The 23142-nt window shown below is 34.8% G+C and overlaps 1 protein-coding gene and 1 pseudogene across 8 annotated transcripts in view; one reads left to right on the forward strand and one right to left on the reverse strand.

Moving 5' to 3' along the window:
• KDM6A (lysine demethylase 6A) overlaps positions 1-23142 on the reverse strand; it is a 180823-nt gene that overhangs the window by 43554 nt on the left and 114127 nt on the right. The window contains exons 10-18 of one of the 8 annotated variants that reach the window (XM_053917334.2): positions 16805-16898; positions 14005-14131; positions 10344-10442; positions 9990-10209; positions 9292-9426; positions 8684-8839; positions 8030-8125; positions 6764-6865; positions 5686-6081 (exon numbers count right to left, since the gene is read on the reverse strand). In XM_053917334.2, the coding sequence (XP_053773309.1) occupies positions 5686-6081; positions 6764-6865; positions 8030-8125; positions 8684-8839; positions 9292-9426; positions 9990-10209; positions 10344-10442; positions 14005-14131; positions 16805-16898 (1425 nt within the window). The remainder of the gene's footprint in view (positions 1-5685; positions 6082-6763; positions 6866-8029; positions 8126-8683; positions 8840-9291; positions 9427-9989; positions 10210-10343; positions 10443-14004; positions 14132-16804; positions 16899-23142) is intronic. The other 7 variants (XM_053917336.2, XM_053917337.2, XM_053917335.2 and 4 more) reach the window with 7 other exon arrangements.
• LOC112322546 (U2 spliceosomal RNA) lies at positions 10697-10805 on the forward strand (annotated as a pseudogene).

A 23142-nucleotide genomic window follows, 5' to 3' on the forward strand; every position in this document is an offset into this window, starting at 1 on the left:
TAATTAAATAGGAAAGCTAATTTTTTAGCAACACTAATTAAGTTAACATTGAAATCACAAAACAATAATTAAATCATTTCCAAATTATAAGTTCAGAACATCAAAACCAGTAATTTGTGTGGGACTTAAAGATCATCCTAATTATATATTACATATTTTAGTTTATATTACCAGTAATAAATGGACTCCTCTACCACCAGCAAATGTTTTAGGACTATTGGACTTTGAGTTGAGAATTACTTCAGCAGTGAGGTTAGAAGACTTTTTGACTTTAGGGGAAGCTTAATTTGTCAGTAATAAGCTCTAAAGGAATTAAAATAGAGTTGATAAGATATTTACATACTACAGGCTGCAATAAATTATCTAGTTAAAACCAGCAAGCATGTCCCTAAACACCAGTATCTAAATTTAAAAATTTTAAACTAATATTATGTTTCTATCAAGAAACTATCGAAAAAAACTAGACACAAGAAAACTTGATATACATCAATAACATGCACAGAAGTACAATTTGGTTTTAAATGATTAAATAAGCAACTGAAAGTTCAATCACAGTATTTAAAAAATCTTTAAGTCATATGAAAACTTTTCATAAAGTAAAAATACTGCAATATTATAAGCATACCAATATTTAAAATATTATCCAAGAAAGAATCTGAGTGGGCCAGTCAAAATTTCAGCTTTCATCAAATATTTACGCAGAAGCTATTCATTTAACAAGTAATACTGATTATAATATGCAGACAAGTAAAAAAGTAACCACTTTATTTCATCTCTCTGCAAATCAAGATATTTTAAGCTATGAATTCTTTAGAGCACTTGCTGAACGATCACCTACAATTCATATAATTTACTTTCATATCCCAAGTAGTACCTTTGAATAGATTCTTCAAAACTGTAATATAAATCAATACATATCTCTATTTCCTCCCATCATACAGTTCTATCAATGGTCTAGTTTTCACCACGACTTGAGAAAAGTATTTGAAAAGGTTTATATTAAATAAGACATTACTGAAAAAGCCTATTTAATTATATTAATAGCAGAGATACAGGATCCCCAACTGTATTGATCATGCATCAACCTCATTTGGGAAACTTCTGACCTAGAATCAGTTCAACAGCATATTTTAGACAACTTTCCTAACTGTATCACCTAAATTATAAAGCTCCTATAGACAGTGGCCTTGAGGGACATGTGAAGCAAAGACTGGGGTTCTCTGTCACATAATATTCAGTCATGTACAGAGGCCTTGTGGTCAGCAAACTGAGTGTTCTTTCACTAAAATTGTCTTTAAAAGACAGCGAATTTCCAAAATATAGTATTAAGACAGTATTTACTGAAAATCTCAGCAACCAAGCAAGCCACGGAAACAGATATAATAAAGAACTATAATAGAATCATAAGTTATGACCATAACAAAGGTTCTCATTTATTAATTGCCAATTATACCTTAGAATTATAGGCATTCTAACAAAAATCTCATGTTATCCGTTTAACTATCCTTCAATGTTTAAAGACACCAAACCCCCAAAATTCCATCCTCACCTATTCTAACAATTCTCTCCTCTTCCTTCTGTATTAATTTCTATCTCTCTACTGAATTTTTCCCATTAGCTTTCATCCATCTTAAATTTCTTTATTTTTTATTTCTCCCATCTTTTTAAAAACTTTTTGTTTTAAGACAAAAAATAACTCTTAATCCCACTTTCTCTTCAGATACCTGTTTCTCTGCTTCCCTTTTATGTTACGGTCGATGGGAATGGCATTCCCTAGCATTGTGCAGTGCAAAGCCCACATTACTATATGTATCTGTACTGGAATTGTCTATACTTGTTGCTTCTAATTGTTCTCCTTCCATTTTCTTTTGAATCCAACTACAATTAGGCTTTTGCCCCCACTCATCCACTAAAATTGCTCTTACCCAAATATCAGCAAATCTTTTCTATAAAGGGTCAGATAGTAAATATTTTAGGCTCTGTGGGTCACATAACCTGTCACACATTCTCCTTTTCTTACAACATTTTAAAAGTGCAAAAACTGGAGTACAGGCCAAGATGGAGGTGTAGGTAGATACACTTTGCCTCCTCACACAACCAAAACAAGGGTAACAATGATTTTAAAAACAAAAAACACCAAGAAGTGCCAGAAAATGGAACTGTATGAAAGTCCAACAATCAAGGAGTTAAAGAAGAAACATTAAACCAGACTGGTAGGAGGGGCAGAGATGGATGGCCTGGGTGGGCAAGGAGGTGGCTGGCCAACTGATATATCCCACATTTGCATGCCCAGGAAGAACAACTGCAGGGCATGACAGACCGTGTAACCCAGGGTTCCAGGGCAGGGAAATAAAGCCTCAAAACCTCTGAATGTAAAAATCTATGGCAGTTGCAGGAGCGGTAGAAACTCCCAGTCTCACAGGAGAGTTCGCTGGAGGGACCCACAGAGTCCTAGAATGTACACAAGCCCACACACCTGGGAATCAGCACCGGAAAGGGCACAGTTCACTTGTGGCAAGTGAGGGAAATGACATAAAGTGGGGCGATAGCTCAGCAAGCAGCATTGTTCCCTTTTGGATGCCTCTTCCAAAGATAGCGCCACAACACAGCGAAGTGGTTTGCCCCGCCCTGGCAAATACATAAGGCTATGGCCCTTACACTGTAACAGTGTGCCGAGACAAAGAAATATGGCCCAAATGAAAGAACAGATCAAAACCGCAAAAAAAATAACTAACCAACGAGGAAATAGACAACCTGTCTGATGCAGAGTTCAAAGCTCTGGTAATCAGGATGCTCACAGAACAGATTGAGTACGGTCACAAAATAAAGGAAGAAATGAAGGTTACCCAAAGTGAAATAAAGCAAAATATACAGGGAACCAATAGTGAAGGAAAGGAAACCAAAACTCAAATCAACGATTTGGAACAAAAGGAAGAAATAAATATCCAACCGGAACAGAATGAAGAAACAAGAATTCAAAAAAAAATGAGGCCAGGCTGAGGAACCTCTGGGACAACTTTAAATGTTCCAATATCCGAATCATAGGGGTGCCAGAAGGAGAAGAGGAAGAGCAAGAAATTGAAAACTGATTTGAACAAAAATGAAGGAAAACTCCCCGAAACTCGCAAAGGAACTAGACTTCCAGTAAGTCCAGGACGTTCAGAGAGTCCCAAAGAAATTGGACCCAAGGAAGCACACACCAAGGCACATCATAATTAAGTTAACCAAGATTAAAGATAAGGAGAGAATCTTAGAAGCAGCAAGAGAAAAGGACACAGTTACCTACAAAGGAGTTCCCATAAGACTTGACTATCAGCTGATTTCTCAAAAGAAACCTTACAGGCAAGAAGGGACTGGAAAGAAGTATTCCAAGTCATGAAAGGCAAGGACCTACGCCCAAGATTACTCTACCCAGCAAAGCTATCATTGAGAATGGAAGGACAGATAAAGTGCTTCCCAGATAAGGTCAAGTTAAAGGAGTGCATCATCACCAAGCTCTTAATATATTAAATATTAAAGGGACTTATCTATGAAAAAGAAGAAGATGAAAAACTATGAACAGTAAAATGACAACAAACTCACAACTATCAACAATTGAACCCAAAAAGCAAAAACAAACTAAGCAACTAGAACAGGAACAGAATCACAGAAATGGAGATCACATGGAGGGCTATTAGTGGGGAGGGGAGAGGGAGAATGGGCGAAAAGGTACAGGGAATAAGCAGCATGATATGTAGGCAGAACATAGACAGGGGGAGGAGGTTAAGAATAGTACATGAAATGGAGAAGCCAAAGAACTTGTATGTACAACACATGGATATGAAGAAAGGGGGGTGGGGAATGTTGGAAGGAGGGGGATGTGAAGGGGCATAAAGGGAGAAAAAAGTGAGACAACCATAATAACATAACCAATAAAATATACTTAAAAAATTTTTATATCTTTAAAAAAGTTTTTAAGAAATGCAAAAATCATTCTTAGTTTATAGGCTGTAAAAAACGAAAACAAAAAACAGGTCATGGTCACGGGGTAAATTTGACCTCTAAGCTTGTAGCCTCCTGATCTCAGCAATGTCATCAAATAGCTCAGATGGTCAATTTATACTCCTGACTTTACTTGATCTCTGTGCATTATGTGGTTTATACATTATCATACTCTTCTCCTTAAAAGACTTCACTTCCCTCCAGGGCATTACTCACATTCTCCCGATCTCCCATCACCTCACTGATCGTTCTTACTCTAGTCTTCTTTGCTAGTTCTTCAATTCCTGACCCATTACACTAGAATGACCCTAGGCTCTGTCTTGAGTTATCTTCTCTGAATCAGTGTTACCCACCCTTCTAGTTGGTTAGGCTAGCTTAGACTCCTCTTCCTCACACATCACTCTGTGAGCCTATCCTGTTGGTTCTACCTTCCAAATACAGCTGACCCTTGAACAACATGGGTTTGAACTGCATGGGTCCAATTATACATGGATTTTTTTCCAATAAATACTGTAAATGTATTTTCTGTACATGTATGTTTCTTTATTGTCCTATACAAATTAAGACATTTTTGCGTGTCTTCTTTGATTTTTCCTCAGAATCTCGAACAGGACATGTACATAATAGGTGTTGAACATTTCTTTAATAATGAATAAAACTACTAATCACTCTAGCAGAGATGGTCCCACCAAGAGCCACTTCAAGAATAAACTCAGCAGTCTTAGACAAAGAACTCAGTTTTAGCAATAATATAAGGCTAACCAGCAATAAGTCAAATATTTTTTACAGTAGAGTAATAAAAGTGCAAGTAATTTGGCAATGTGTATTGGACTTTTTTACATGTTTAAACATTTTTTAACATGCTTACTCTTTGATCCCTTTGAAGCACCCGTTCCATGAAAACAATCCAAAATACAGGAAAAGCCATGTCCATAAATAATCAGAATTAAAATAACAAAAACTAAATGTCTAACAGTGAACTACTGAGTAAAATATAGTACCTATCTGATAAAAATAATGCTCATGAAATCCATAACTCTGTTTTAAAGACTTTACTGTCTCCATTTTGCCTCTAAGACAAATTAGGCAATTTTCTCTATCTCCTTTAGCCTCATATTTCATCCCCCCCTCTTAATCTATAATAATCTACACTTACAATCTATTCCCTAGGCATACATTACCAGCTCTCCCCCCTGCCAAATTCCCTAATTTCTGAAGACTCTAAAATCTTGGTTATCTGGCCTCCTAGGTATTCTGATAGCACTTTTCCATCTAAGTCACACTTCATAGTAATTTCTAGTAACTGCTTCATTAATGGTCTTTTTCTCCTACCAGAATTAATACCTACCACCCAGCATAGCACCTGATCATAAGTAGGGCAAATACATGCAGCAATGAACTAAGAAACACTACATAAATGCTTATAATGCCACTAAAAATTAACAGTGGGTTTTGGGGAATTGTATGTTTCTTTTTTCCTTTGAAACTTTCCATTATTATCTGCATGTGTGTGTGAATTTTATAATGGAAAAGAAAATACACTCTGTACATATATACTGAGTCACAGTGTAGTAATAGCACTGTAGTACTAAAACATGCCTATAAAACCAGTTCTTTAAACTTTTATTTCTTCTTTCAAAATGCATAAAACCAAATAAACACAAATATTATATGAGAAGCCAATGAGGCAGCTAGTCATATTACCTGAGTGGAGTTAGATAGTTGGTTTTTCCACGGCTCCTCTGCGCTGCTGGTCAGGTTTGTGCGGTTATGAGGTAGAGTGAGTGCGTTTCGCTGCGGGTAAGGCACGTTTCCATTACTTCCACTTCCTGTTATGTGATTATTGCCTATCAAAATAGTGTCTGTACTTTCCAGCGTTCTTGATGTGCTACAGGGAACATGGCCTGCAGAAAAGGGTCCATTGGCCAAAGGCTGCCCAGGGCAGGCAGGGCGGACTCCAGGCTGAGAGACGCTAGGCACTCTAGTCAGAGCAAGCTGTGGCTGCTGGCCAGAGACTGAGTTTGTAGGCAGTGATGAGTCAGCTGTTGGCCCGTTAGGAATTCCAGTAGATCGTACCTGTGCAACTCCTGTCTGTCTCATCTGTTGAAAACAAATTAAAAAAAAAAAAAATGCTGCTTGTGTGGCCCATAGGGTAAAGAATCAGATTATGAAGGTGTATGTATAACCAGGTGGTCTCTGATTTTACCCAACATTTAATTTTTCTAGGTGGAAATACACCTTAAAAACAAGAAATTGTTATGTTTGTTCCTATTTAGATTAACTTCCTCAGAAAAGCAGAAATTGGCTTTATTTTTAATAAACATCCCTTTAGTAATGGCAAAAGAAAGCAGCTGAATATTATGGAAAACAACTCTAGAATTTATGTCTTTTTCCCAATCACAAAATAGGGTATCTTAAAATCTCATTCTCTTAGATTTACACACCAGACCTTCCAAATTAAATAAAACACTAAAGAAAACCCACCTCAATTTGGCACAGATAGCCTATTAAGTATTAAATAATGTGAAAACCCATAGAACACATACAAAATAGCATGTAAATGAATAACAAAATGCAAAGTCTTGTGTTCAAAATTAAATTTATAGCTGTGTTTTCCTAAAAATCTGCCTACTATTAATATTACAAGAAGCACAGATTACTCAATTACAGAAATACTGGGAGAAAGTAGAGGTGGGCATGAACATGCTCTAAAAATGATGTTCCAGTCAATAAAAACATTCTAAATGCTACCAAATTTTAGGGGGAGAAATGCTATACACACTTGGTGTTGTTGCATTAAGACAAACTGACTTTCCAGCTGTTCCAGCATCAGTTTCTGTGCTGGATTTAAATTATTTCTATTTGCACGGAGCTGTTCCAAGTGCTAGAAGAAGAAAAGAAGAAAAAAGAATACAGTCAAAGACATATCTAAGAAACTAGCTCAAACTCATTAGTCTAAGCAACCTTTCACTGAAACGAATAGATAAACTCAGAATCGCTTTCTAGTCAAAGACACTAATTTCTGATCAACAGCAATCAACCCCAAGATGAAGTCTTTTAAGAAGTTTGAGAAAGTTAAGAAAGAAATAAACATTCAAACAAAAAAGAACCTCATAGACACAAAGAACAGATCAGTGGTTACCAGAGGGCAAGGGGGTTAGAGGGTCAAAACCGATAAAGAGGGTCAGTGGTAAAAGATGATAACTAAGCTTTTGGTAGTGATCACTTTGTACTGCATACATTTATTGAATCACATGGTTGTACACCTGAGACAAATACTGATTGTATACCAATTTTATCTCAATTTTTTAAAAGTGATAAAAAATAAACACTCATTTCAAGTTTACTGCAATGTGATTTTTGAGATAAATGGGCAAAAACTTTTACTCTTTAACACAGTATTTTTCAGTATTCACACAGAAATTTCTTTAAGTTAAAAAATGCATTATGACAAATACACTCAAAGCAGCACTGTTTGAATAGGAAAAGTCTGAAGACAACCTGACTGTGATCTACTTAAATCAGGGTATAACATCTGCATAAGGAAGTATGCTGTTCCATAAAAGAATAAGGAAGCCCTTTATACAGTGACATGAAAAGGTCTACAAAAGAGATTATTAACAATATAGCATTCTACCATTTGTGCAAAAAAGAAGAAAAATAATAATGTATGTGAGAAGGGGGATATATATTTTCTTGTACATACACAACAGATCTCTGGAAAGATAAACTATGAACACTGGCTACCTGTTAGGAGGGTAACTGAATGATTAGGGTCATGAGTTGGAAAAAGAATTTACTTTATACACCGTATATTCATACTGATGCAGTTTAAACCATTTGAATATATTACCTGTTTAAAAATAAATGAAAATAAGAATGAATTATCTCTATTAATCTGGTAAATGTGGGTTCATTTTACTCATGTGCATATTAATTGAGTTTACTATTATTCATTTTTAAGAATACTTTAAAAACTTTTTAAGCTTACTACCTCTACTCTTTTTTTAATAGAAAAAACAATTTGTCAAAAACATATCTCACATACCTGTAATTTCTGTGGTGTCAAACACCATGAATGAGTTTGTTGCTGTACTGGAGGATGTGACACTGCATGGCCACTACTCCAATTATCAGAAGTATTCTGAGGAAAATTAATAAAAAATTTAAAAAATATTTGGTGAAATCTATAGTGATAACAATAATGACTAATGGAGGCCAAATGACTATGGCTGTAATATTTACATATAAAAGATATTATGACATTAACTTCTTCCTTAAAATAACTTTACATGCATAATAAATTTGGAAAAATCACAAATCTTAAAAATATTGAACCTTTAATAAGCCACCCAAAAAAGGCCCACCCCTAAACTATGGCCCAAATGGCTAACCTAAATATCACACTGTCTACTAGATCCAACACGAAATTTATTTCAATGTCAGTAGAAAGTGATAATGAAAAGTGTGCTGCAATCTTAACGGCAGGGAGATGAATAAAATGATTTTATGAATGCAAATTTATCCCTACTTTCTATATTTAATATGATAGTAAGAATTTGGAATGGAAAAACGCAAACCTTTCACTCTTTGATGTCCACAGATTTAAAACAAAGGACAGGAGGTGTTCAAACTGCACAAGTTCAGGGCAGTTGAGAGTTTCTTTTTTTGACAGGATTTTCTATTTCTCTAAAATATATACCTTTGTTGGACTAGATGTTCTTTTCCTCTTGGCAGGACTGGACAGGTCATCTACTTGGCTAGAAGGAATCATGTGTAGTGGCAAGGATTGCTGTGAAATTGGTGTTTGACTGAGGCCTAATACAGGTTCTGTATTTGGATGATGAGGTTTACATGCCTAAGAATCACAGAAGGAAGACAAAAATAGGGTTCTATATATTCTTAATTCATTCCTTCAAATTATAGAACTTTACAAGTTGCATACTTTTCAAAGTTATGTGGACATCGCTGATTGCAATTATTGAAAATCATATGAATCATCAATGGAGGAATGTGTACCTTCCTTTAAAAAACTTGCATTAAAAATTAAACAAATCACTGCAGCATTATTTTAAGAAATTTCCTTCAAAATCATGAAAATGCACAAAGGTTCTAAATTCTAAACTGGCACCCCAAAATTTCTTCCCATGTCAGAGGGAGTTTTACTTTGATCTGGATTCCCTTCACAATTAAATTAAAAGGCCTTTCATTAATAAAAGCCTCCTGTGCTTAGTAAAATATGCTTGACCACTACAGATTGAAAAGAACCCTTAAAGCTGGGCACCTGCAGAACATAACCCAACTTCTCACCTGCTGTGCTGTGTTCATGGCACCCTGCCTGGAGGTAAGCTCTGCGGGGATTGGTAGGCTCCACGCCTCCTCAATACTAGGAAGTAATTTAGTTTTATTCTGTAGACTACCTTGTGGAAGGTTACACAACTGAGCCTAGGAAAAATTATGTAAAAAGCAAATTTAACACAAGCCTACTTGAGTAAGAGCAAGTCCACTAAATCTTCCTAAATGCTACAACTAACTGTTTTTTTTATAAGAAAATAGACTCGTAATTTGGGGTTTCAGAAAGATACTAAGTATAAAGAGGGTAACCGAAATATAAACCTTTGTGAAAATTAAAACAAAGCTGAGATCTGTTTTTAGAGTTCTTATAGCTGTCTTCTCATGAAACTCCAAGCAAGAGTGAAAGACAGTGTTTGTGTTCTTTTCTTTAAAATGCTATGACAACTTAAAAATGTAGACAGTACATAGAAAAAAAAAATCATGTAAATTAATATGTACCAACAGAGTAAATGTGCAAAAGAGCATCTTTTAAAATACTGCGTATCTTACTTCAAATGAAAAGTAAAATAATATTACAAGCTATGGTATGTTTACAAAATATGGAAACAAATTATAGACATCAACACGACTAGACAAACTTTCCAACCACCCTCCTCCTGCCTGAGTGTCATAGGGAAACATGCCTTTAAAAAACTGCTATTTAAAAATTTTACCTGTAAATACTTAATTCGTGCTGCAAGTGCAGAGGTATTACTACAACTTTTGCTTCTGGTTGCATTTAAGTAGCATTTAATGGCATCCTGAGGCTGGTTGCAGGATTCATAGAGTGTGCCTAGGTCCATCCAGGCTGCAGCATGGCCGTGGTCCAATTGTACAGCACAAATATAGGCCTGTAAAGCATCCATAGGCTGATTTTGCTGCTGATATAGCACACTGGAAAGAGAAATTTCAAAAAAAGTCAACAAAGAACTGCTTGGCTTCACAACAATGATAAAAACTGTAATGTACATTATGTGATGCAACTGTATTTGTGTATCAGTTACAATTATGGTAATACAAAGTCTTACCCTATTGAACACCATGTATCTGCACTTGCTTCTGATTTATCAATAGACTGCCTGTAAGATATAAAGGCATCCTGAACTTTCCCAATACTTGAATAGCACCTAAGAGGAAAGGGGGGGGAAAAAATCAAGCAATTTCCATTAATACAGATTAATTAATTTGCTAAAAGGATGGATTATATGTCGATGCAAATGACAAAACCTAATAAGCTAAAATATGTCATTGTGTATATGATAATTACAATGTACACTATAATTAAACCCTTCAGTAAACTGTATTATAGTCTATCCCATAGGTAGTAAAGTATTTTAATTGAATCAGATTTCCATTCTCCTTTCCTAAATAATAACAGTGAATGGCTTCTTGGTCTTTTGGCTGAGATTAAGTGTAGTATCTGTTCTTATCAGTTTAATAGCAACAACGAGGGCAATAATTCTTTAATTTGTAAAAAAATAGAAACATAAGACATAGTTAATATCAAGCTAACTATTACAAACATTAAGAGTAGCAAGGTATGGTGGTTAAAGTTTCAAGGACCTCTCATTTTTTTTAATGTAGATGGTACCTGATGGATACACAGAATAGCAGCTGAAATTATAAATACAGAAATTATATTCTTATTGCTTGGCACTAAGGAGAAAAACAAAAAAACCCAGTCCCTGTCTTCAAAGAGATCACAATTTAGTTGAAAATTAAAGACACATTATAAATGTCATGATGCCATATTAAATGGCTAGCACAGATAATAACTGATTTGAGAAATTTAGGGTAGAAGATACCATAAAGGGTAAGAATAAGGGATCAGAGTATGTGTACATGCATGTTGTTTAGATCAGTGATTTCCAATTACTAGCCAGTATATGGCAATTTGGGCAAGCAAACAAAATGGAAAAACAACACATACATACATACATATGTTTTCCATTAAACTAATTAATATATGTAACTACAATTTACTTATTCTGAAATACTATTGGCTGAGTATACAGCAAAATAATTTTTTAAAAATGTTTTACTTGTCCAAATACCATGTTTTTAGTTCTTTAATTGAATTTACTGGAGTGACACTGGTTAATAAAATTATATAGGTTTCAGGTATGCAATTCTATAATATATCATTTGTATAGTGTATTGTATGTTCACCATCCCAAATTCAGTCTTCTTCCATCACATTTTAATCCTCATAATTATTCTTTGGAATGTTACTGATTAATGTAATCCAAAGGTCTAAGAACCACTGATTCAGGCAGAGAAGACAAGAGCAGGCATTTCAAAAGGTTGTGTGAACAGTATGCACAAAACCTAATGCGTATAAGATAACACAGATACAAAGAGTAGGGAGTTTTAAATCCAGCCCAAGAATACCCTGACATTTGTTCTACCAAGGGGAATGTTGCGATGAAAAGAACTTTACAGAGATATTAATCGGCTAACAATAAACTAAAAGGAAAATAAAACTATGGACAGTAAAAACAGTGGCTATACTCACTAGTTTGGAACAGGCCAAAATTGGGGTTAAAGTGACGAAAATGGCACAACAGAGAAAGATGGGAGAAACAATAAACCAATGACGGATTGATTAGATATTCATAGGGGGTGGGAGTAGAGTTGTAACTACGTCTTATGTTTGTATTTTTTACAAACTAAAGAATTACTGCCCTCATTGTTATTATTTAGAAAAGGAGAACTGAAATACGATTCAGCAACTCTTACCAACATAGAAGGTTTTTCTTGGTGTTTAACTCTATAAAATTAAAGCCTCTTACTATATATAAAACCAGAGATCAAGTTATATAAGCAGAATGGTGTGTGTGTGTGTGTGTGTGTGTGTGTGTGTTTCCTCAAATCTGTACTGTAAGTATTACAGTGATATAACCTTTAATTATTTTAAAGTGTTCATTAATGCAGCATGCTTTAACATTTATAGGACAGGCTACAATATAGTTTTTAAGCCTGATTAAATGGAGGGGGAAAAAAAGTGAGTATCATTGGGAAAAATAAAAGGAGAAGAAGCTGGTTTGTGGAAGAATATAATAAATGAGGTTTGAAATATGCTGATTTTGACATGAGGTGAGGACATTAAAGTGAGTAAAGAATAGGAGATGTGGTTCTGGAATTTAACCTGGGAGTACAGAAATCTAGATTTGGTATTTAACCATGTGAAAGAGAAGGTATAAGAACATACGACACCTATTAAGGAAGAGGTAAAAATAAGTCTAAGGAATCACTAATCTTGTGGATTGGGCAATACAAGAAATGTCAGTGACTGAGACAAAGAAGTGTCAGACAGCATCTGCAAATTGTTTTACAAAAGGAGAATCCAGGAAAAACAGCCATTAACAATGTCAAACAGGGACAAGACACCACAAAGAAAGGGAATGCTTAACAGATCATAGAAAACATGCTCTGCTTATTGTTGTTAAATCAAAGATAAATCCCAGACTTATAGACAAATCTGTCTAACCACTGGAATAAGCAGTAATTTCCCAAACCAATGTTTTTACATTCCATTCCTACAAAGTGAAAGTAGAAAACCAATGTGCCCAAACACATTGCTCCAGTCCAAATGCCAAGAGGTTTTATTAGTTTTTTTTCCAATGAAACTTAACTAGGCTCCCCTGACACAGCCCTGCATAATTAAAAAAGTACTTGGTGAACCTAGGATCTAGTCCGTGTTATACAGGGCTGTCCCCACTAGATGATGGTAGCATTCCCCATAGTTGTGATGACCAAAATGTCTCCAGACATAATGAAATGTCCCCTGTGGGGCAAAACAGCCCCCACTGAGAACCACTGATCTCATATAATCCTCTCATATAATAAAGAAAATTAAAGTCTCAAGAAGGATAACTACCTCCATGATCCCACAAATAGTAGCCTAGCCAAGGCTTGAATCCCTGTTTCTCAGCTCCTAACTACACGGAGCTTTCCACCATTCCATAAAAGCTAAAACCAATTAGGAACCAAATACAATCTGATGACGGTCCAAAACATAATCTATCACATACACATACATAAGGTATATTTCAGAGAATCAATAAGCACAATTCAGATATTCAAAGTACAGAGAAAAGTTTATAGACTTTCAGAAAACTATTTTCATTACATGACACTGCTCCTTTCCCACAAATCCAATAATGTATTCAATAATGCATCTACTTTCTCATTGCAAGATCTCAAATAGAACTGTGATTAGATCTATTAATCAAATATGTCCATTCTAAAGTATATATCATTAATCAAAATTATAAATAGCAAGGTTCCATTGGCTACTGGTAGTCACAGGCAGAATGAGAAGTTCTCTGTTCTGCTAAATTGACATATAAAGAAAATAGTAAAAATCATAAGGAAAAGCATTTAAGTACTTGAATAAAGAATTACAATCTGATAAGACTTTTAAAAAACCATCAATAATTCAAGTCAAATGAAAATCCAATAAGCAAAATAAGAAATGTCCCAGTAGACTAGATTATGGTGTGAGAAAACGGCTTCATTCAGAAGCTTTCTTTTATTTTTTGACTTTCACATATCTTTGTTATAATATATTTAAAAGGAAAAATACAATGATCAGGTTATAAATATAAACCAACATTTTAGATCATAATTCAAATCTCTTAGCTGGAATAAACAAAAGCAAAACTTAAGTGTCTGATTAAGTCTCACCTTCCAAGGAAATACCAGGACTGGCCAGAATTAGGATCTGCTTCCAAGGACTTCTGGAGATACTGAATAGCATAGTTTTCCTTGGTGGCTTTATCTGCCAGGAGATCTATAGTGTGATGCATCCAACCTACGGTAAATGATTTAAAATATTTACCTAAATGATTTAATTGTTCTTCTATTATCAAGAATACCAAACAGAAAATCAAAATACTCTTTTCAGTCAATTAATTCATTTAGCTTGGTGTACACTCTCAAAATTTTGAATGATCAATTCTGATCATATGAAAACCTATTTCTCACAGGAAGGTACAATCAAAGCTATGAAGAACTTTTACTCCAAAGAAATTAAAACAATTTTAAGCATTTACTTAACACTTATAAACTATAGTTCCTAATTTTGGTATCTGAAAAAACTCCAAGTTATGAAACAAAAAATATAAACATGTTAAATTTATACCACCGTTGCACATAAAAATTTATGTTCATTTTAAGAATCCCCAAGACAGTGTAAGTATAAGAAATAAATATAAGGCTATATAATCAACAAAAGACCAGAGTAAAATACACACATACCTTATGTTATTGATATAGGGCACATATATTCACAACTTACATAAAATACAAACTGTACAGTAACTGACAATTAAAACATACACAAGGCTTTAAGTATATTCATGTGGTGCAAATAAGAGTGAAACAAAATGGGTAGAACAAACATTTAATAAATAAATTTAGATAGTGCATATTCTCACTTATATGTGGACTGTTAAAAAGTCGAACATATATAAGCAGAGAACAGAATGGTGATTATCAGTGAGTGGGAAAATGGGGAGATGTTTGTGAAAGATTATGGAGTTGTAGTTATTTAGGATGAATAAGTCTAGAGAAGCTACTGTACAGTAGAATGACATAGTTAATAATAGTATAATATATACTGAAAAGTTGTTAAGAGTAGATTTCAGATGCTCCCACCACACACAAAAACAAATGGTAACTATGTGAGGAGCTGGATGTGTTGATTAGCTTGATTGCAGTAATCATTTCACTATGTATAAGTATATTAAAACTTCATGTTGTACACTTTAAAAACAATTTTTATTATTTATAAATAAATGGCTACATAAGCAATCACAGGATTGGATCATGAAATACTGTATTCTAAACCTTTAAGACACACAAAATAATGTGGTTTAATTTGCTGGGGAATCCTATTTCAGTTGTAGATCGATTCAAGTACATAATATGAACTCTGCTCCTTTGTGTGTAGACTGTAGTATATATAACAAATAAGGACCCTATATCCTGACATTTATTATAGTTGCTATGCTGAAAAGATATTTTAAGGGGATTGAGTTACTGTGTTTTATGGAAATAAAAGTCAATCATATCTTTATTCATTTATTCCTCTACTGTTATTAAGAACAGGACCTAGAGTAACAGGCTCTAAGAGGAGCTACTTAAGCAGCAGGGACAAGCAACTAGAAAAGATTGCTTGTCTAATCTGCTTGCCTAAAGATTGCTAACACTAGGTGATGTTCAGGCATAATTTAGACTAAATTAGCAGAAGTATTTTTTTCCTTTTAAAACCATGGAAAGTTTACTTATACACTCTGAAATATGGTAAGCCAATGCCAAAGAGGAAAAGTGATTCGGGCATAACTAAAACCAGAACTATTTCAATCCATTTCTTAAATTTAGAGGGTGTATGTATTTTTGCTATTGATGCCTTGTTCACAGCAGCTAAATGCATAAAAACTTAATTATAAATGGTGTGGATAAAAAAGCAATTTGTATTCAAATATTTAACATTAGCTGAATGAGTAAACTGTTTATTCTAAAGGCATCACTTTGCACTTAAGAATATAAAACCTTTTTTTATTGTATCAGTAAACTTGTTTATATTTAAAGATACAAATTCCTATTACTCAAATATTTTATATAAAACATTAAAAACGAATACTTAAATATTTCTACAATTTTTAAAAGTATGGATAACTCAAGTAAAATTCTAATCAGATATTAAATTAAAAACAAAACTTTATATAAAGGCAATGTGTATACTTTGTATAATTAACCATACCACACATACTAATATCATGAAGATAATGACAAAATCAAAGCTTAAGTGATTTTAAAATTACATAAAAAAGCCACATTATGAAAACATTCATATTACTATGTTGGATATAAATTTTATTTGTGAGACCAAAAACAAGTAAACAAAAGCTTTAAAAAAAAAAAACAAAACCCAAATACCAAATATGAGACAAGAAACATGACTCAATTAAATGCTGAACTCCATTACATCTCCTTGGTAGTAGTGATACATTACATCCAAGTGGTTACATTCCTTCATTTTTGACATTAAAATAGAATTGCATGTGTACAGAAACTATAGTGGTAGATATTCCACAATTTTTAGATAAAAAGTTTAATTTAGTATCACTGATAGAACTATGAAAGCAAGCTCACCAACCACTAAGTGACTTTAAGCAAATCACTGAATTTCACTGAGTACTAGCATATCTAGAATAAAGTATTCAATCCCTCTCACCCATGGGTTAAGTATTAGAGAATTAAGTTTGAAAATTTAAATGAAATAGCTATACTAACGAATTGTAATGAGATGGACTGCAAAATAGACAATGCTTGGCAAAGGGTGAAAATATGTTGGGTTCAGATTAATTCTACCAACACTGGGAAAAGAAATAGAATATATGAGCCACATATTTACCATCCCTGATATGTAAGAAACAAAAGAGAAGTACTTATATTACACTAAATGTATACTAATACATACCTAACTGTTGCAAGACAGTTGCTTTCACTTGTGCAGACAGGTTTTCTGTCTGCAAAAGTTGTTCATAAGCTTCCTTTGCAGAATGATACTTCCTCTAAAGAACAGAAAAAAAAAAGATTTAAAGAAAAATAAAATTCATATATTTAAAGAGCCAGTTCATATATCAAGATTTACACAATACTGATACTTGAAGCATATTTTTTAAACCAACTGAAAGAAAAAGTACTAATTCCATTACTGAATGTTCCTTCAACACTAGTCAGTTGTGGTTAATAGGCCATGCTTCAGAGTAACTAATACCTGTAAAACATTCAATATGAAGTAGCACTAAAATATGACCTATTAAGAATTTCCCAAATCTCAACAGTTAAAAAGAAAATCATCTCAAAAATCATCTCAACCTATTTAATAACATAAACGATTTCAACTTTATTTAGTAACTAATAAAGCTAGGGAAGTATTCTACCTCTAAGTGCATAATCTGCCTGTCTAGAAATACCAAGTTCCCAAGCAATTTGATATGAATAATAGAGCACATGCCAAAGTACTTTACACATTCTCAGTACAAAAGTAGTTAAAATCTAAGTTTAAAAGATACAGTTATAGGCATATTAAAAAATTCCTATGAAAAAATTTATAATACATATGATTTAAGACACCAAATTTCCCATAGTTAGTTTGTAATGTATTACACAATGTTTGTTTATTTAAGGTTCCATATGCAAATCTCTCAATGAAACCATTTACCCACAGTTCTCTCCCCAAAGTACTGATATGACTGAAAACCATTACTGCTAATTGTGAAACTTAAGATAACTCAAAAAAAGGCGGGAGTGGGGGCAGGGAGGAAAAGCCAACAAAGAAAACCTCATAAATATTACCTTTAAAACATACCCAGCAAAACAACGGATTGAAGTGGCTTTTTTCATACCACTAATAGTACACAGCTGCCTAAGCAAACAAATCTTTCTCCAAAGTATATATGTTCAAATACAAAACTAACTGAGCCTTGGGAAAATCACTTAAACTATAATTTAACATCCCTAAAACACAGGTAATAATGCCAGATCTTTCTATCTAAAATTGTTGTAAAAATCAAATTAAATAAGTAAAAAGTTACAGAAACAATTAAGGAGCTACATAAATACATTATGTCAACATGAGGAAGATTTGAAGAACTGTCTATTAAGAGTTACAGCAGTTATCACACAAAGTTTTATTCATCAGCTAAATTGGTTCCCCCTAAACATTAATCTGGTCTGAAAAAGTCAATTAGACAGTTAATGAAGGATAAGGACCAAGTTATTCAACTGAATTCCTTCAAATGATAAACATTTATTGAACACCTAGTACACAACAGGAACTGCTGGGACCACAGTGTAGTGAAGAATACAAAGAGAAAAGCAAGTAAACATATTGCACATACTGTATTATATACAATAACAGTATGCTATTTCCTAGAGGAAGAAGGAACACATATGTGTTAAGTTTAAAGAACTAGCAGGTTGAGCAACAAATGCAGAGACAAGCAGAGATGACTTCACAGAGACATTCCTATACCATGTTAAAGACAAGAGACTGACCCTGACTGGTGTACCTCAGTGGGTTGGGCATCCTCACGCAAACCCAAAGGTCTCCGGTTCAGTTCCCAGCCAGGACACATGCCTGGGTTGTAGGCCAGGTCCCCAATTGCAGGCATACAAGAGGCACTCGATTAATGTTTGTTTCTCTCTTTCTCCCTCCCTTCCCCTCTCTAAATCAAAAAAGAAAATCTTAAAAAAAAAAAAAGACTACGAACTGTATCTTAAGACAATGGAATACTGCTGAAATGAATTTAAGCAACATGATCAGATTTACACTTTAGGAAGACTGCTATGTGGAGGTTCCTCAAAAAATACTAAAACATACTTACAAAAACAAGTAATAAAAAACATACTTGAAAAACTGGTTAAATATTGAGAAACATGAAGTTGGATTTCTACCTTATACCACATACAAAAAGCTAGCAACTGCATTATGGACCTAAATATGATAGGTAAAAGTATAAAGCTAAGAGAAGAAAATGTAGTAAAATATTTCCTAGACATGATAAAGAACTCATTTGACATGGCCAAAACAGCACAAATCATAAGGAAGACTATAGTTCTGACTTGAAATACATAAGCAGAAAAATAGGCAATGGACTAAGACCACATAAAAGGTAAAATACATGTGAAGTATACATCTCTAAAAAATCAGAAAATACAAGTTTATTGTTTAAGGTTTAATTAATTAATTTATTTTTAGAGAGAGGGGAAGGGAGGGAGAGAAACATCAAGGTGTGAGAGGAACATCTCTATCTTCTGCCTCTGGCTCACTCTCAACTGGGGACCTGGTCTGCAACCCAGGCATGTGCCCTGACTGGAATTGAACTGGTGACTTTTCAGTTTGCAGGCCAACGCTCAGTCCACTGAGGCACACCAGCCAGGGCAGAAAATGCAAGTTTAAATGAGACACCACCTTCTACCCATCAGATGGACAAACATACAAAAGCTGGGTAATTTCAAGTACTGTGGGGATGTGAGTAAAAGCAACAGCAGCAACAACTACTACTACAACAAAAAACACTAATGCCCTGCTGGAAGAGGATTTACTCATGAAATTTATGTCTGCAAATATACTACAATCTAACAATCTCATTCTTGTGATATATGTGCCAAAGAAACCTTGCCATAAGTAATATTCTAAATGGCACTGTTTATAGTATCAGGGAGTTGAGTTGGACAACCTAGGTCTATGTCACACTAGGTGAATGGAAAAAAATATGATGGATGTGTACAGAATATTAAGTAGCAATTATAAATTATGTATAAAAAGCAACTTTATTTTTAAAGGTGTTTAGTTAACTTTTGCCTTTGTTAATGCTGAAGTAGAATTCCACAGACAGCTTAAAATTCTGGATAATATATACAAGTCAACTATCTGAAAACACTGGAAAGAAAACAAAACCAAACTAAACCCAGAGAAGTTAACAGTCCAAAGAAAGGCATGGCACTGGACGAATAACCTCCGTTTTCTAGGATATTCACTTAGGATAAGCCCCGACTGGACCATGGTTGGCAAGAACTCAAATAGAAATCAGCAATCTTACTAGCTTGAAGAACCAGAGGACAGATTTTGAAGCTATCACAAGAGCTAGATGGGAGGTGAGAAATGCCAGGAAGGAGAGAGTAAAAGAGTAAGAGAGAGTGAATACCAAATTCTACAGTTAAACTCTACCCAAATCTGTCATTGACCATTGTACTATGCATGAATATAACAGATGTTTCCTGGCTGGTGTGGCTCAGTGGACTGAGAGCCAGCCTGCGAACCAAAGGGTCACCGGTTTGATTCCCAGTCTAGGGCACATGCCTGGGGTGCGGGCCAGGTCCCCAGTAGGGGGTGTGTGAGAGGCAACCATACATTGATGTTTCTCTCCTTTTTCTCCTTCCCTTCCCCACCCTAAAAAATAAATAAAATCTTAAAAAAAAATACAACAGATGTTCCATAGCCTAAAAAAAAATAAAGAGAACAGATAGCCAACAGACATATGAAAAGATGCTCAATGTCACTAATCATCAGAGAAATGCAAATTTCAAAGAGAATGAGATATTACCTCAACCTGTAAGAATGGCTATCATTAACAAACAACTAGCGTTTGCAAGGAGGTGGGGAAAAGAGAACCCTCTTGCACTGTTGGTAGGAATGCAGATTGGTAAAGTCACTATGGAAAACAACATGGAAGGTCCTCAAAAAATTAAAAATGAAACTGTCTTATGACTCACTGATTCCACTTCTGGGTATATATCTGAAGGAACCCAAAACACTAATTCAAAAAAGAATATACATCCCTATGTTCATGGCATCGTTATTTACAATAGACAGGGTATAAAAGCAACCCAACTGCCCATCAATAGATAAGTGGATTAAAAAAGTGGTACACATATACAATGGGATATCATTTTATCATTTTATAATCTTTCTAACTTTAATAAAAGTCAATTTTGCTAATTTGTATTTCCCTGGAAAGTAGTCCATTTCATTTAAGTTTCAAATTCATTTGTACAGAGTTCTGCTAAGTAGTCTCCTATGATAGTTTTAACTGCTTCCATTTCCAAGGTCCTATTATTTTGAGTATCTCTGCTTTATGTCTTTTATCCCCTTGACCAAGATAGCTTGTGTTTTATTTTGTTAATTTTTTTCAGAATACTAAGGTTATGACCTATTTATTAGGCATACTGTTTTTCTCTTCTTTTCGCATCATTAATCACTTTTAAAAAAACTTTCTTCCTTCCTCACAATATTGTTAGTTTTCTTTACATTGCTTTTTGTTTTGTGAACACATTTCCTTACACTGAATCATCTTTGAATTCATGGAATAAACCCTATACAATCATGACATACTGTATCTTTAAATATCAGTTGGAATTTATTTTTCTTTCTTTAGAAATTTTGGGTATAATGTACATAAATGAAACCAGCCTACAATGTTTTGGTAATAAACTATTGCTGGACAGTTAGAAGACAATGTTAAAAATAAAACTAACAATTCCTTAGCAGGGATAAATGGTAATGGAAAAAATACACTAAAAAATGAACTACTAAAAAACTAACAATTCTTATACAGTGTTATTCATAATAATATTACTTGTAACTATCCCTCAAAGAAGAATAGTTACAGTAAATCTATTCAAACAGATATAATACAGCTCTACCTGTAGGGATATGTAATCATTTCCAAAGTACAAAAATAAGTTTAAAAAAATTAGAGGAAGGTCAAGAGAACATATATAATTGGCTATTTCTTCAATAAGATAAAGAAGAACAAATATATGTGTAAACACACGTATCAATCTGAGTGTCTCTGGAAGGATATGAAAAACAATGGTAACACCGGTGGCTTTCAGGAGTAGGTAGCTAAGGAAAAGAAGGGAGGAGGATACTTCACTATGTATTCTTTCAGGCTCTTTAATTTTGGATTACCCAAAAATAAAAAATGTTTTGGTTCTGGTGAAGATGGTGGTATAGGTAAATGCAGTACTCAAATCCTCCCACATCAAAATCACAACTAAATTACAGAACCACCACCACTGAGAGCTACCTAAAATCTAGCGGAACCACTAAGTCCCACAACTAAGCATATAAAGAAGCTACATCGAGAAAGAACCAGTAGGCAGGCACCATATCTAAGTCTCAGTCAACATGGCCAACACAGTTTGACACACATGGGTGATTCTCTCACACCCTGCTCTACCCAACTTGGGGTCCCAGCCCAAGCCATTCCCAGTGGTTTTTCTATAAAAATGGCCTGCCGTGGCTCATGCTTCAGACTTTCCTAAAACCTACAAAACCAGAAGCATCTGGCCTCAGCATGCTGCAGACCTCTTACTAAGTGGTCTCAGGTCTGGCACAAGCAGCAGCCAGCCTTGGGTCACAGTGTGGCCTCTCCTGGGCACCTCCAAGACCAGCACAAGTAGCAGCCATCTGCAGATGGCTTTGTAGTTCATGCCAGGTAGTCCTGGGCAGGGGATAGATGGCAGCTGACCATGGCCTGAACCTCCTGGAAGACCACAGAGCCAGCACACCCAGCTTCAGACCACACTGAAGCACCACCCAACCTGCTCCACAAGGAACACACTCAAGGGGAGGACTCAGCAGGTACCAGAACCCTGCTTAAGTCTGCTCTGTGGGGTGGGACCCTCCAGAGCTGATCTTCCACAATGGTTACAGCCAGTCCTTACAGATAATCAGCCTGGGAATAAATCCCTCCAATTGAGGTACCAATAGAAATCAAGGCCCAAATACAATAGGAGAGTATACACAGCCCACAGGATTGGGTGGGGGAGGGCAGGGACTTTGGTGAACCTAGAGTGTCCAGCTCTGGTGAAAGAGAGGCTGTTCCACTGGACCCTACAAGACACACCTACTACATTAGGCCACTCTACCAAGCCCAGGAGGTAGTAGCTTTACCTAATACATAGAAACAAACACGTGGAGTTTGCCAAAATGAGGAGATAAACATGGCCCAAATGAAAGAACAGATCAAAACTCCAGAAAAACAGCTAAAGGAAATGGAGACAAGCAATCTGCCAGATGCAGAGTTCAAAACACTAGTTATAAGGATGCTCAATGAACTTAGGGGAAGAATAGATCAATTTGGTGAAAAATTCAGCAAAGAGATAGGAAATAGAAAACAGAACTAGAAAATATAAAAAAGAACCACCCAGAAATGAAGAATATATTAACTGAAACAAGAATACATCACAGACTCAACAGTGGAGCAGATGAAGCAAAAGATCAAATCAGAGATTTGGAATACA

Source organism: Desmodus rotundus, chromosome X (genome assembly GCF_022682495.2).
Source record: "Desmodus rotundus isolate HL8 chromosome X, HLdesRot8A.1, whole genome shotgun sequence".
In the NCBI taxonomy this organism is placed as follows: Eukaryota; Metazoa; Chordata; class Mammalia; order Chiroptera; family Phyllostomidae; genus Desmodus; species Desmodus rotundus.